Consider the following 11,622-nt stretch of genomic DNA (forward strand, 5'->3'; position numbering starts at 1 on the left):
TCTCGGTGAGACCAAATTGAGAAACTCGGTCAAACTGATTCAGCAAACCTAGTGACTGTTAGGATTTTCGGTGGGACTGAGATGCAACTCGGTAGGACCGATATGGTTAGGGTTAGGGCATAACGTAATCTCGATGTGACCGATTACACAAACTCGGTGGGACCGATTTTGGTAATAAGCTAACCAGAGAGTTGGTCAGGTAAACTCGGTGGGACCGATTTTCTCATTTCGGTGGGACCGAAATGTTACACAAGGGAAACAGAGAGTTTACTTTGCAATCTCGGTGGGACCGATCGCTCATCTCGGTAGGACCGAAACGTTACGAAGGGAAACAGAGAGATTACAACCCCATCTTGATGGGACCGAGATCCCTATTGGTGAGACCGATTTGCCTAGGGTTTGTGGCAGTGGCTATGACATCTGAACTCGGTGGCACCGGATAGAAAGAATCGGTGGGGCCGAGTTTGAATTTTGGTATAGGTCATATGTGGATGTGGGAAGGTAGTGGAGGGTTTTGGAGCATATCACTAAGCACTATGAAGGAAGAACCTCATCAAGCAACACCTCATCCCTCCTTGATAGTATTGGCTTTTCCTATAGACTCAATGTGATCTTGGATCACTAAAATATAAAATGTAGAGTCTTGATCTTTGAGATTGAGCCAATCTTTTTGTCCTTAGTATTTTGAGGGGTCCACTTTCCTCATCCATGCCATGCCATTCATTGAGCTTTTCCTGAAATATTAATCTTGGAATAATGTTAGCTCAATGAGCTATATGTTGTTAGGAATTACCGAAACAACCCAGGGATGGTTGCACTTTCACCATTATTAGCGTGTTGGTTATTAAATCATCATCCTAAGATTGATCGTGCTACCTAGTCCTTATTTCTGGTGCACTCTTCGATCAATGAGTTAGGATTATTCAATCCCTTGCTTATTTGATCATATCATGTTGCCTCAAAAGCAAGATTGCTCCTGAGCTTAATAACATTTCGGTGGTTTGTGATTTTCCGAATGTCTTCTCGGAAGTGTTACCAGGTTGTCACCTAACCGCTATGTTGAGTTCGTGATCAAGTTGGTTTCTTGTAACCAGCCCTTCTCCAAGAATCTGTGTTGGATACCCCTGAGCTAGTTGGTTAAGCTAAACAACAACATGGAGAGTTGGAAGATAAAAGCTTGTTTGACTTAGTTCGTGTTAAGGGATATCTTTTGTGTGTGTGTGTTGAAGAAAGATGACATCTTCATCGATTGGTCCTCGTGATCAGTTGTTGGATCTATTGTCTTGTCCAAACTTTGATTTGAGTGTGGGCTATCCTCAAAACAAATCAGAACCAACGATGTTCGTAATGTTGTCTTACTCGAGGTTGATTCCTCGGGCATACACCATTACATCCTTTGGTCTGACCAATGCTATCACCTTGTTCACATAGTCATGGAATTCCATCTTCATGGGAACCTGGATGAATTGTTGTTGGGCCCATCGACAACATCCTTATATTGTCCATGATTCATGTCAAACATCTAAGTAGTGTTGGAAACTTTTATAAGCATTATCTTCATGTCCCGTTCATGAAGCATATGTTCGGATGAAAGAAGTGACTTCCTTGAATACATGTGTATTTGATGCAAGTTGCTGCCGTGAATTCGAGAAAGTCAATGTTGCTTCCTCTGCAATCATCCCAAGTCAGTCATACACGTGCGAAGTATGCTATGGTTTGACAGGCTCGCTACCTCCATTCCATGTGCATCTCCTAGTACACCAAGCCACTGACCGGTTTGTTCAAGGAGAAAGAGCTCCTTCATAAGAGCTAATCCGGACTTATGAAAGGACTTCGGTATCCTCATTAATGGTTCCCACCTGAACTCGGTAGTGTTTCGTTGTAAGACTACTATGTGGTCATGCTTGTATGGGACATCGTGTTCACATGTATGTAGCAGAACCAACTCATGTTTTGGAGCTTGCTATCGTAGTTCATTTCCCGAGAATCTCGCAACGTCATCTCGTCGGTTTGTGTTTCAAACTTTCTTTTCTAGAAATGATGTCTGAAATATTTTGTTACCAACTAGATCTGAATCTCAGGCAGATATGATGGTTGGAACATTCCCAGCATTTGCATTTTGTTCCCATCTTGCACCGCCATTGTGCCATTTTTCTATGGTCTGCCTTCTTAGTAATTAATGTTTAGGATCATCTTCAAAAGTGGACTTACCATGAGTCCCATCCATTTCCGGTGATAAGCAAAAATCATCCATTGCGTTGTCTTCAACAAGGTAGTCCACATCATCCATTCTAGTCGATATATGCCATTCTTTCGAACCTCCTTGAATGATCGTTTGTGATTGTCTTAGGCTGGCATAAAGAGTTTCAATGATCTAGGTAGCAAAAGTAATTCTTTTTGCCACTTAAGGGAATAATTCTACGAGTCACCCTCCCTGAGGTGACCCATTATGGAATCATGGCAATCAACTCCTCGCTACCTTGAAACCTATGCACCATCCTACTTAAGCATGGGAGTGTTTCCCACCAAATTGAACTTTCATCATTTGTTCTCTCTATCCCTCTTGATGTGTGTTTGTCTCTTAGATCAAGAGATGATTCAGCGTCTCATTCCATGAGTTGATTGTGTATCGCTTGATTTTTTAGAAGATTGTTTTCTATAGAGTTTCCTTCTATCGTCATCATGTTGGATGAAGATCTCGAAAGCAAAGACGTCAAGATCAATTTGAAGCAATGAATCAACATCTTCGAGAGGGATAGCTGGATCATGAAGATCGTGTTAGCTATGTGTCCCCTCTGTCCTCTTACCTCACGTCTTGAATCTCAGGACGAGATTTTTGTTTAGTGGGGGTGAGTTGTCACAGCCCTAGATTACTGCCTGCAATTAGTTGCATCAGAGTGCATCATGCATCATGTCTAAATTCCAGTGAAATTTGAATTGAGGGAATTCTCAAGCCTCAGAAAAATCCTTTAAAAAAGGGGGCAAGAACCCTTAAACTTGCATTCAGTGAAACCAAAATGGCCTTCATTAATGTTTGATAATTTTGGCAAGGGTTTGGGTCCAAAACAAAAATATTGAACATTTTTAAGGAATTATTTTGACACTGAATTTAAATCATTATTGTATTTGAATTTGGAATTATATTCATAATATATGGGATATATTTTCAAATAACTTTGAAATTTTTTATGTGCTGTTGGAAAAGTCCATATATCAACATAAATTATTCAGAGGATATTTGGCACTGTTTTGAATTTGTTTAAATTTGAAAACAGTGAAAAAGTAAAAAAATAGAAAGAAGAATAATAAAAGGCAAAAGCTTACCTGGGCCACTGTTGGCCTGGCACTGTTGCCGGCCCAGCTGTGTAGCTCAGCCCACCTGGCCCTCCTGCCAGTCATCTTCCTCCTCTGCCAGTAGGCAGAGGCAGGACGAAGCGCGCATGCTCCCGAGCGCGCCACGCCTCCACCTGCTTGCCTGCCTCCCCGCCAGCGCAACACCGTGAGCCCTCTCCGCGGTGCCGTCCGGATCGAACCCTCCCTCTCTTTCATACTCTCTCTTTGTTCCTCGCCTCTGCACCGCCACGGCCGAACGCTGTCGTTGCCGCCGCTCGCTGCAGCGCAGCCACATCCACCCCCTTGCCCCTCTGCCGTTCCCAAGAGCTTCGCGACGTCGTCCTAGTCAATCTCCACCGAGCCAAGTGAGCTGGGACGCGCCGTAGTAACGTCATCGCCGCGGTCTTCCACCTCGGGAGGCGATCACCGTCGCCGTCGATTCACCGTCGTCCCTGCCTCCCCAAGCTCGACGCCTGTCTCATTCGAACCGCGGTGAGCTACTGATTGTTTCCCCTCTGCCCCCTGCTTGCTCCCGCCCTCTAGCCGTATCCCCGAGGTCACCCGAGGTCGCCGGCTGCCATTGCCAGCGAGCCCGCGCTCCCGAGCCTCTCATGCTCGCTCCAGTGGCACCGACACGCTCCTAGCACCTCTAGGAGGCTGACTAGCCACTCTGTTTTCTCGCTCGAGCACTGCAGCCCCGGACCCGCTCGAGCCGAACTCCGGCCATCGTGCAAGTCGCCACTGCCGTCGATTTAGGCCGCTTAAGCCACTGCTGCATGCACCACAAGACACGGACGAGCTCCAGCATCACGTAGAGCCTCTCCGCCGCCGTTTTGGTCGCTGGAGGAGCATTTTCGAGCGGCCCCGCCGTCTCTGTCATCGCCGGCGATGAGACGTGGGCAAGCCTGCGGGGTTGACCCAGGTTGACCGGGATTTGACTTCCCCTACGCCACTGACAGGTGGGTCCAGCCCCTATTAATCTATGGTTTAGTTTAAAGTTAAACCCAATTAGACCTGAGACACTGACTTGCGGGGCCCAGTGGTCAGGTTTGACCTGGGCTGACCACGTTGACCTGCTGATGCAGTAATGATGTCATGATGACTCAGTTAATAATTTTCTGGTTTAAAAATAATCCAGGAAATTTCAGAAAATAGTATAAACTTCAAAAATTCATAGAAATTAATCTATAACTCCAAATGAGATAATTTATATATGACCCAGTATAGTGGGAGGCTGACTTGTGGGCCTACTAAGTTGACGGGGACGGAGGGCTTTGTCAACTTAGTCAATATGCACGATTCTAGCTCCATTGACCATACGATGTCCATCCAACGGTCGTAGTGCTTCTTGAACCTCTGGTCTTCTTGTTCCAGCCGCCCAAACCAGCGCCGGTCGTGCCTCGTGCTCCTGCCTCCCGTGGCCAGCTGCGATGCCGCGGAGGCCTCACCGCCCCCTACTACTCCCACCGCTGGCCAGGCCATCCCTCGACTCACCTACACCCCCTGTTATTCTGTGGCGACGGAATCCTCACATTGCAGCCGAACCAGTGAACCCTCGTATTCCTCTCCGCGTGGGAATCCTCTTCCGCGTCCTCCCTGGCTCCGCATCGTCCCCTTCCTAAGCCTCGCCATCGTCCACGCCTTGGTGCTGTCGGTGCGGCGTGGTCAATGTGGTCAACGACTGACTTCCATCGAAAGAGTACTGTATGTGGAGGCTGACAACTAGGTCCACGGCCGCAGGAAGGAAGTGCCTCCTTATTACACGCAAAATAAATATTCCTCCACCTGATAGCGGGGACCCATCGGACGGTCCACCGTATTTCGCAAAAAAAACATCTCCCCTTGACTGCTGGGACCCACCAGCTACATCTTCGCATGCAAGGAAGTTCGTCCGGGCAAAAAAAAACGGTTCGCCCCCTGACTGCTGGGACCCAACAGCTAGATCTTCGCACGCAAGGAAGTGCCTGACAGTCGGGACCCACCTGGTCGAAGCGTACGTAGCATTGTCAGTCTGGTCGCGAACGTGTACGTATATACTGGTCGATGTAGAGGCGGGCACGTGTCGTAGCAGAGGCGCGCACATAGCATGTACACGTACGTACAGTGGCCAGGGTGCAAGAAAGTAAATACAGCCACGTACGTACATACGGACGGGGTCTTGAATGCCTAATCGTGCGTACGTACGGCCAGGGCTCGTATACATGGCTGGGTTAGAATGGAGAAACATCATCGTCGTTGGGTTCATGGGGAGCCAACCGGCTGGGTCGGAACGGAATGCGTCGTCGTGTTCATCGGGAGGGCTTGGACGGAATACCCGATGGAAACAAGGCCTGGCGTACTGCAAAACAGAGGAAACTGCCTTTTGTTCAACCGGCCACGTTCGAAACAGGATCCTGTTCATCAGGAGGGGTCTCGCGTACCGGAAAATGGAGGAAACGGACCTCCTACGATCGAAACGGGGGGTCCTGTTCATCGGGAGGGGTCTCGCGTACGGGAAAACGGAGGAAACGGACCTCCTACGATCGAAACAGGGGGTCCTGTTGATTGGGAGGGGTGTAGCATACCATAAAACGGAGGAAACGGACTTGTGTTGGAGCTCTATGGTCGAAACAGGGATCATGTTCATCTGGAGGGGTGTGGCGTACCGCAAAACGGGACTCCACGGGATACTATTCATCTCCACCGTCGACCCCCTCCAGCCTCCACGGGCTACTGTTCATCCACCGTCGACCTCCTCCAGCCTCCACCTGCGACTGTTCATCCACAGACTCCTGTTCATCCAGCCTCCACCGGCTACTGTTCCACAAGCCCTCTCCACGGGCTCCTGTGCAACCACCCCTCCAAAGGGCTACTGTTCATCACGCCTTCCATCGTCTACTGTTCATCATGCCCTCCACGAGATGGTCCTGTTCATTATCCCCTCAACGTGGTCCTGTTCATCCAGCCCCAACCGGCTCGATCGGGGTCCTGTTAATCCAGAGGCAACACCACGGGGTCCTATTCATCCACCCCCACCGGGAACTATTCATCCAAACCCCCCCAGCAATGCTCACATCCAGAGGTAGCATCAATCGGCTTCAGTTAGCAACAGTAGCGAAGGAATCGCTCGATCGGGTTCAGTTAAGAGCAATTGATTGATCGCTCGGGTTCAGTAACGTGTAGCCTGCAGTGCAATCGCTCGGGTTCAGTTAGAGCCCAACGCCTCGCTCGGGTTCAGTTAGAGCCCAACGCCTTGCACCCACGCATGTGCGTGTACGAGAGAAACGCGCATCGCTCGGCCCCGACCACCCATCGTAACCGGGAACACCCCGATATTTTCCTCGCCCTCGCTTTTACCATGGTTTTTTCCCTCATGGACGGCCCAAAGAGTTTCATGCAGCTGCATCTCCGGCCCGCCCAGGACAAAAAGCCCATTTTCTGTCATGATTTTTTGTCATAGAAGTAGGACCCCACCACATCTATGATGATACCGGGTTTTGTCACAATTATCGTCATAGAAGTGTCATAAGTATGACATAAAAGATTATCGTTTGGCCCAAAATGTCACGGATGTGACTTTTTTTGTAGTGACCCCCACTTGTATACATACTGGACCAATTATTAGAGCTCGCGCACGCCAATTGAATTACCAGGTACTTCCGTTTCTTTGTAACAATTTGAATGTTCATGAGAATATGATGTTACCTAAATTGGATACATTTGTGTTGATTACTAATGAATGGCCTAGCATGGACAAGAGGGATGAACACTGGAGCAAGATTAAGCATGGAGATGAAGGCACGCGTGAAGCGAACCAGATGGTGTTTCTAGTGCGGATTGCGGTACTTTGAAGCGTCCTTGATGACGTACAAGGACATGGATGAAATATACAAGATGCCCTTTCAAAAACTTCATCCATAGTTTATAATAGGTGTTGCGCCACGTTATTTTTGGGCTAGGCCCATGTAATTTCGAAATACTTGAGTATAAGCTATTTTTAGAGTCCGTATGTGTGGGGAAACAAGAGTTAGGGCTAGTTTCGGACCCCTGCTGCAAGGGGTCACGAAATTTCTCCCTCTTCCTCCATATATACAGCCCTTAGGGTGTCGTTTAGACTTTGGGTTTTGTTTAGATTAAAGTTCGCCATAGCTGCAACTTGCGTACTTCGTTTGTGTTCAACGACCAAACCAAGACGTCATAGAACCCCACTTTCATCATTAAAGCATTCACCTTATATTCTCAATATACATGTTGCAATCTCAGTTTCTTGCTTGTTCTTTGTTTGCTCGTAGGAAATAGACCCTCGTGGTCAGGTTGATCATGCTCCAGCAATGTTAATAACCCCTCGGAAGTTGGTTTAGCGATTACTAAGGCACAACATCTTCGCACGTTCGTAGTCGGATCATCAAGGTTGACTTCCACAAAAAAGATAGCTATCTCATTGAAACATCGGGACACCTTCGCCTCTATCAAAGGTGTAGGTTTCTTGATAGATGTGTTGTTCGATTGATTTGTGCAGTGCAAGGGAGGGCACATGGCCTACGCGGATTGTCGTGTCGAGCGCCCTGGGAACTAGCATTAGTGTCAGAAATGCGAGCGTGGCGGCATCTTCGACATGCGCAACATGGCAATGGACGTTGTCCTCTCCTCGGTGAGGCAGGAGTGCCCACATGAAGGTTGTGGGCTCTACGTCACTTACTACAAGCCCGTTGATCACCAGCGCGTGTGTCCGCTCATGCCCTGCAAATGCCCCGTGCCCGTCTGCGGCTAGAAGGCCCACTTCAGCGCTTGTCCACCACATTAGCACGGCACATCCCATGCCCGTGCATAGGATCTAGTACGGCAAGGTGCTCCAGCTGCAAAGTGCTGGTGTCGGAGCCACGACGCTTGCTATTCGCGGAGGAGGATGACCACACGCTTTTCGTGGTTGGCGGAGTGCTCGACATCGGCGCGCCTATCACTGTGTCAGTCGTCTCCATCAGAGCAGGGGCATCCACACCGCCGCACAACGCGACCAAGGTGTGGGCTAATGGCTCGTCGGGGGAGCCCAAAGGCAGTACCGACACCGTCAAGGTGGAAATCGAGGTGACAAGCAAGAAGGAGCCCGTCGCCGTCGCTGTGAAGGAGTTGACCTTCTTCACAGTGCCGCCCAAGCTACGGGTCAGAGCTGGGTTGTCGAGGACGATGTCCCTCCACATTCAGATTGACAAGCTCACATCCTAAATGATTCTACAGTGCCTTCTATTTATCTTAGTAGTATGCTAATATAGGGTTTAGCTCGGTCTACTTTAGCTTAAGAGATGGTGGATTTTGGTGGCGATGCAACACTTCGACATCAGATCAACAATTAAAGTAATTTCTAGCAGTGTTGATGCAACAAACCTTTGCATATGTTGCCTAGACTCTACACAGGAACAAGGGCAAAGTTATAACGATACCAAGCATTCAAGACAAGACCAAGCCAGAGAGATAACTCTCTGAGGGATCAAAGGGCGGATCAAGAAGACCAAGACGAGCCAAGGGAATAAGATAACACTAAGGAAAAACCTCCCTTGCCGGGAAGGCGAGCCTAGTCAGGTCGAGGCCTCACCAAGGACAACTCCCAAGATTCCCCCGGCAAGCTTGCTGGGGGCCGCCAAGGGAGGATTTCCCTGCCAAGACTCAACTACTCCACCGCTCCACCGTCCAGCGATGCAAGTCAATTATCAGTGTGGTGTCGAGCCCCAAAGTGATTAAGTGGCTGTCATTTGGCATGTGGCAGCCATTTGGAAGGGAGATTCCCCCTAAATGACACCTGTCCAGAGGCATGTCATGCAGAGAGATAAGAAGGTGGTTAAGCGGCACGGCAGGCTTGCCGGGCTGCATCCTTAGTGTGACACCTAGCAGTACATTTAATGCACTTTGTCCTAACTGCCAGAGTTAGGTATGATAACATTGTTGGCTATCTAATCAGTAGATAATGACTGATTTTCCACTGTGGTAACCCCTTAACCTATAAAAGGAGGGCCATGGAAACCTAAAACAAGATTCAGACCCTCATACACTCCCACGCGCGTAGATGCTCTCCCCGAGGCGACCTTGCCGGGCTTGGGCATTGTAGTCCTCCCATCAATCCACCAAAGCAGGAGTAGGGTTTTACGCTTCGCAGCGGCCAGAAGCTAGATAAAAACCACCAGCGTCACCCCTATCGTGTTGCTCCATGGTCTCCACTCTTCGTGCAATGTGCCCTTCCCCCTTGCCGAACCACAAGGGGCTGATGGCCCCATAGGTGATCGTACTCCACCATGACATCTTTGGAACGCCAGGTAGGGGGCAGCGCTTGCGTGAACCTGAGGTCGTGAACAGCGCGTCAATCTTCATCACCATCTTCTTCATCATCAGCTGCATCACCCATGGCGCCCAAGAAAAAGTCTGGTGCAACGGCTCACCCTTCCACCTTGAAGGCCCCCTCGCATGCGACCACTAATACTGTGGGTGCAGCGGCGACGCTCGGGGATGCATGTGCCATGGGGGACACGACCAGTGCGGGCGGTCCTATCGTTGTTCCCCCTACGGCTAAAGCAGGAGCGGAAAACGCCGGAGAAGGGCGGCATCAATAGCACCCCGACGGCCATGTTCCACAAGGCACGGGTGGGGAGAATGTCCAGTCTCCGCCTTCCCACCGCGCTGGAGGGCATAGCCGCAGCGACAATGCCCACTCTGGTGCGAGCCGCGACCCCCAGCTATCCCCGACACGGGCGCAGCTGCAGGACATGCACTTCCCTTGTAGCGAGGTAACCAAGACGGTGCGTCGAACGGGATCGTCAACCCCCATGCGTGCCCCTCTCGCCATCGTACTACCATGGAGACTGGACCGCAGCGACGAAAGCACGATGCCGCCACTACCGGCACCATCAAAAGTAGAGCGACATCACGATCTGTGTTGTCGTCCATGCCAAGCACTGCTTTGGAAGCCATAACACGGGCCCAACTCATGTTGAGATTCCCACCAGCATCCGATCAAATTGATGAGTGGAGAGCCACCATTCAAAGTTTGATTGATTTTGCCGAGGCAAGGGATATCATCGAGCAGGCCCGCCATGGCGCCAACAAGCAGCAACAACGACTCGAGCTGCTGACCGTACTGAAGGGGCCACTCCGATGGTGTAGTACCCTCCACGGCAGCCAGCGCAGGTACTACGGCTAGAGCCACGCGACCAAGAGCCTGACGACGTGTCGATGGCTTCATCTGACCCTCGGGCCCGTCGAGATCAGCGGAAAGTCCGAGAAGTCAGGCCGAGGGAAGACATGCGCGTCACCATAGAACGACGCTGCGAAACCCGCTGCCAGTCTGACAGGCGCAATGGCCTCGACGTCGATGAACCCGCTCCTAGTGGAGGTGGATACCTGCCTTTCAAGGTTGGGTGACCTGCCTTCAGTCGCGAGCTGCGGCAGGTCCGTTGGCCATCTACCCATGTTTTCAAGCCAGAGATACCAGAAAAGTATGATGGAAGACTGAACCCGGTAGAATTCTTGAGCATCTACACCATCACTATTCAGGCCATCAGAGGAAGAGATGAAAAGGTATTCGCCAACTACTTCCCTCTGGCACTCAAGCTGAACATGAGGTCGTGGCTGATGCACTTGCCGGAGAATTCCATCTTGACCTGGGCTGACCTGTGCAATGAGTTTGTTGGTGCCTTCACGGGCGGCCATCAAGAACCAGTGTAGCCTAGCGATTTGCAGCTCCTTCCACAAAAGGAAGGAGAGAGTTTGCGGAAATACATGCAGAGGTTTAACCGGGTGCATAGGAACATTCCAGATATCCACTCGGCAGCTATGATTGATGCGTTCCAATCCAACGTGTGCAACCGCAAGATACACTCCAAGATGAATGTCCGGTTGCACAAGACTGTGAATCAATTATACACCTTGGCGGATAAGTGTGACCCTACAGAGGAGGGGAGGCGACTCCCCGGAGAAGAAGATGGCGTCGAAGTTGGCTCAGAAGATGACGACGATGCTGCTAACCATAAGAAGAAGAATAAGAAACGCAACAAGAAGCACAAGGAGAAGGTAGTGCTGGTTGTCGAAGGTTCTGGCACTCCTAATACCAGCAAGAAGGCCAAGACCAAAGCTCCCGTCAAGGAAGTTGCCACGTGCACTGACTGCCGGGAAGCTACGGCGGCTAAGAAAGCTAGGAAGGTTGACGGACCATACTGCAAGATCCATCAGACCAAGGGCCATGATCTCCAAGAGTGTCATCAAGTCAAACAACTCTTCTAGAAGTAGAAAGCTGAGTACGAGAAGCGTGATAAGGATAGAGACCTA

At 50.0% G+C, this 11,622-nt stretch overlaps 1 protein-coding gene across 1 annotated transcript; it reads left to right on the plus strand.

Moving 5' to 3' along the window:
- Nucleotides 1-8,058: 8,058 nt before the first annotated feature.
- On the plus strand, nucleotides 8,059-8,535 carry LOC147970736 (uncharacterized). Its single transcript, XM_087523598.1, has one exon. The coding sequence runs from the start codon at nucleotides 8,059-8,061 to the stop codon at nucleotides 8,533-8,535; it is 477 nt and encodes a 158-aa protein (XP_087379724.1).
- Nucleotides 8,536-11,622: the final 3,087 nt, after the last annotated feature.

Source organism: Triticum urartu, chromosome 5A, assembly GCF_056163025.1.
Source record: "Triticum urartu cultivar PI428250 chromosome 5A, HENAU_Tu73, whole genome shotgun sequence".
Taxonomy (NCBI): Eukaryota; Viridiplantae; Streptophyta; class Magnoliopsida; order Poales; family Poaceae; genus Triticum; species Triticum urartu.

Coding starts and splice junctions, on each gene's coding strand:
- LOC147970736 (XM_087523598.1), top strand. CDS start 8,059: ATGCCCCGTGCCCGTCTGCGGCTAGAAGGCCCACTTCAGCGCTTGTCC.